This window comes from Callorhinchus milii, unplaced genomic scaffold, assembly GCF_018977255.1.
Source record: "Callorhinchus milii isolate IMCB2004 unplaced genomic scaffold, IMCB_Cmil_1.0 Scaffold101, whole genome shotgun sequence".
NCBI classification, from domain to species: Eukaryota; Metazoa; Chordata; class Chondrichthyes; order Chimaeriformes; family Callorhinchidae; genus Callorhinchus; species Callorhinchus milii.
The window spans coordinates 8410-9867 of NW_024704842.1; the positions used below are offsets into that span (position 1 = coordinate 8410).

General features: G+C 44.2%; 1 gene segment (V, D, J or C); it reads left to right on the top strand.

The window, feature by feature from the left end:
* Positions 1-239: 239 nt before the first annotated feature.
* LOC121851745 lies at positions 240-1133 on the top strand. The segment is given in 2 exon segments: positions 240-279; positions 769-1133. Coding segments are annotated over 2 exon segments (405 nt in total).
* Positions 1134-1458: the final 325 nt, after the last annotated feature.

The window sequence follows — 1458 nt, forward strand, 5'->3', positions numbered from 1 at the left end:
ACTGATGGAAGAGAACTATTGGATGAGCGAGATGGCGGAGCAGAGAAGCTGACGCACGATGACAGAGACACAAGGTTTGTACATAACCTTCAGACCTGCTCCCTCAGAGCATATGACAACTTCTTTATGTTGTTTCCTATTTAGCCCTCCTCACGGTACCTTACTTTCCTGCAGCCAACTTTCTCCAACTACACCATCAACGCTCTCTCAACGTCCCGTGACATTAAACACACATGGCAATGTATGTCTATGTGGTAGCAGTGATCATTACCTTGTCAGGTAAGCGACAAACTCGCTCTATTATCTGCGTCATGTGCATATTATCCAATGAATATATATTTTTGCATTACATAACCAATACGGTACACGACTCATGCATTCCTGCAGCAAACGTGCTGACTTGGGTTTGGTTCCCGGCTTGGACATAGCGGAACCTCAGGCAAGTTTCCTTCCTCCACACACGCACCACTGTTTACCTCGAGACATGTTGGGACCCGTTCGTTGGTCGATCGTCCGATCAGTTTTCGGTGTTAATAATCTCTTAACGCGTACCAGTAATAATAATGCTATCAGTCATTCCATGAACTTTTATAAGGAAAATGCTTTGCGCAATTTGCTGCCACGTGTCGACCACACAATACACATTCTCAGAATATTCTATGAAGCATTTGGAGATGCAATGATGTAGTATGGTGCTGTATGAAAAGCAATAATTTGTATTATGATTATTCTTATGGTATTGAACGCTGATATTGGTCTGGTTCCCAGGACATTGTGGAGGAGACGCTGTAACTCAGCTCCAATCTACTGTGACAGTGACTGAAGGGGAGGATGTTTACCTGATGTGCAATGCTACAGCTACAAGCGGCTACAATACGTATCTGTTCTGGTACCGTCACTTTCCCAACAAATCTCCAGAATATATCGTTAGCACAGACACCAACAACAGGATCAAGGACGGCGCGTACTTTGCAGAAGAACGTTTCTCAACGAATGTGTCTAAAGCGGAGCGAACCGTCCCATTAAATATATTGCAAGTGAGAGTTACAGACTCCGCGAGGTATTACTGTGCACTGAGACCCACAGAGGCACAGATCAGTGGTTCCGCACTACAAAAACTGCCTTGCGGCTAGAACACTCGCCTCACAAGCGAGAGACGTTGTTTCTATTGCCAGCAGAACGAATCATTGTGCAACTTTTCTTATTCCTCACACACGTCTCTGTTTACCTGCAGTCAGTTGGAAGCAGGTTGTTAATCGATTGGAGTATCGATATTCCAGGGACAATAATGCCTTCTGAATAATAGTGTTAATAATAAATTGGTCACTTCCTCCAATGAGACACCGATGTATACAATTTGCTGCCGTGCTTCACCCTCACAATATGCAGTCAATTCATTAACGGTATATTCTATGAAGCTCCGAGTGGCGTCTCGAAGATGTGATATGGCGCCATATC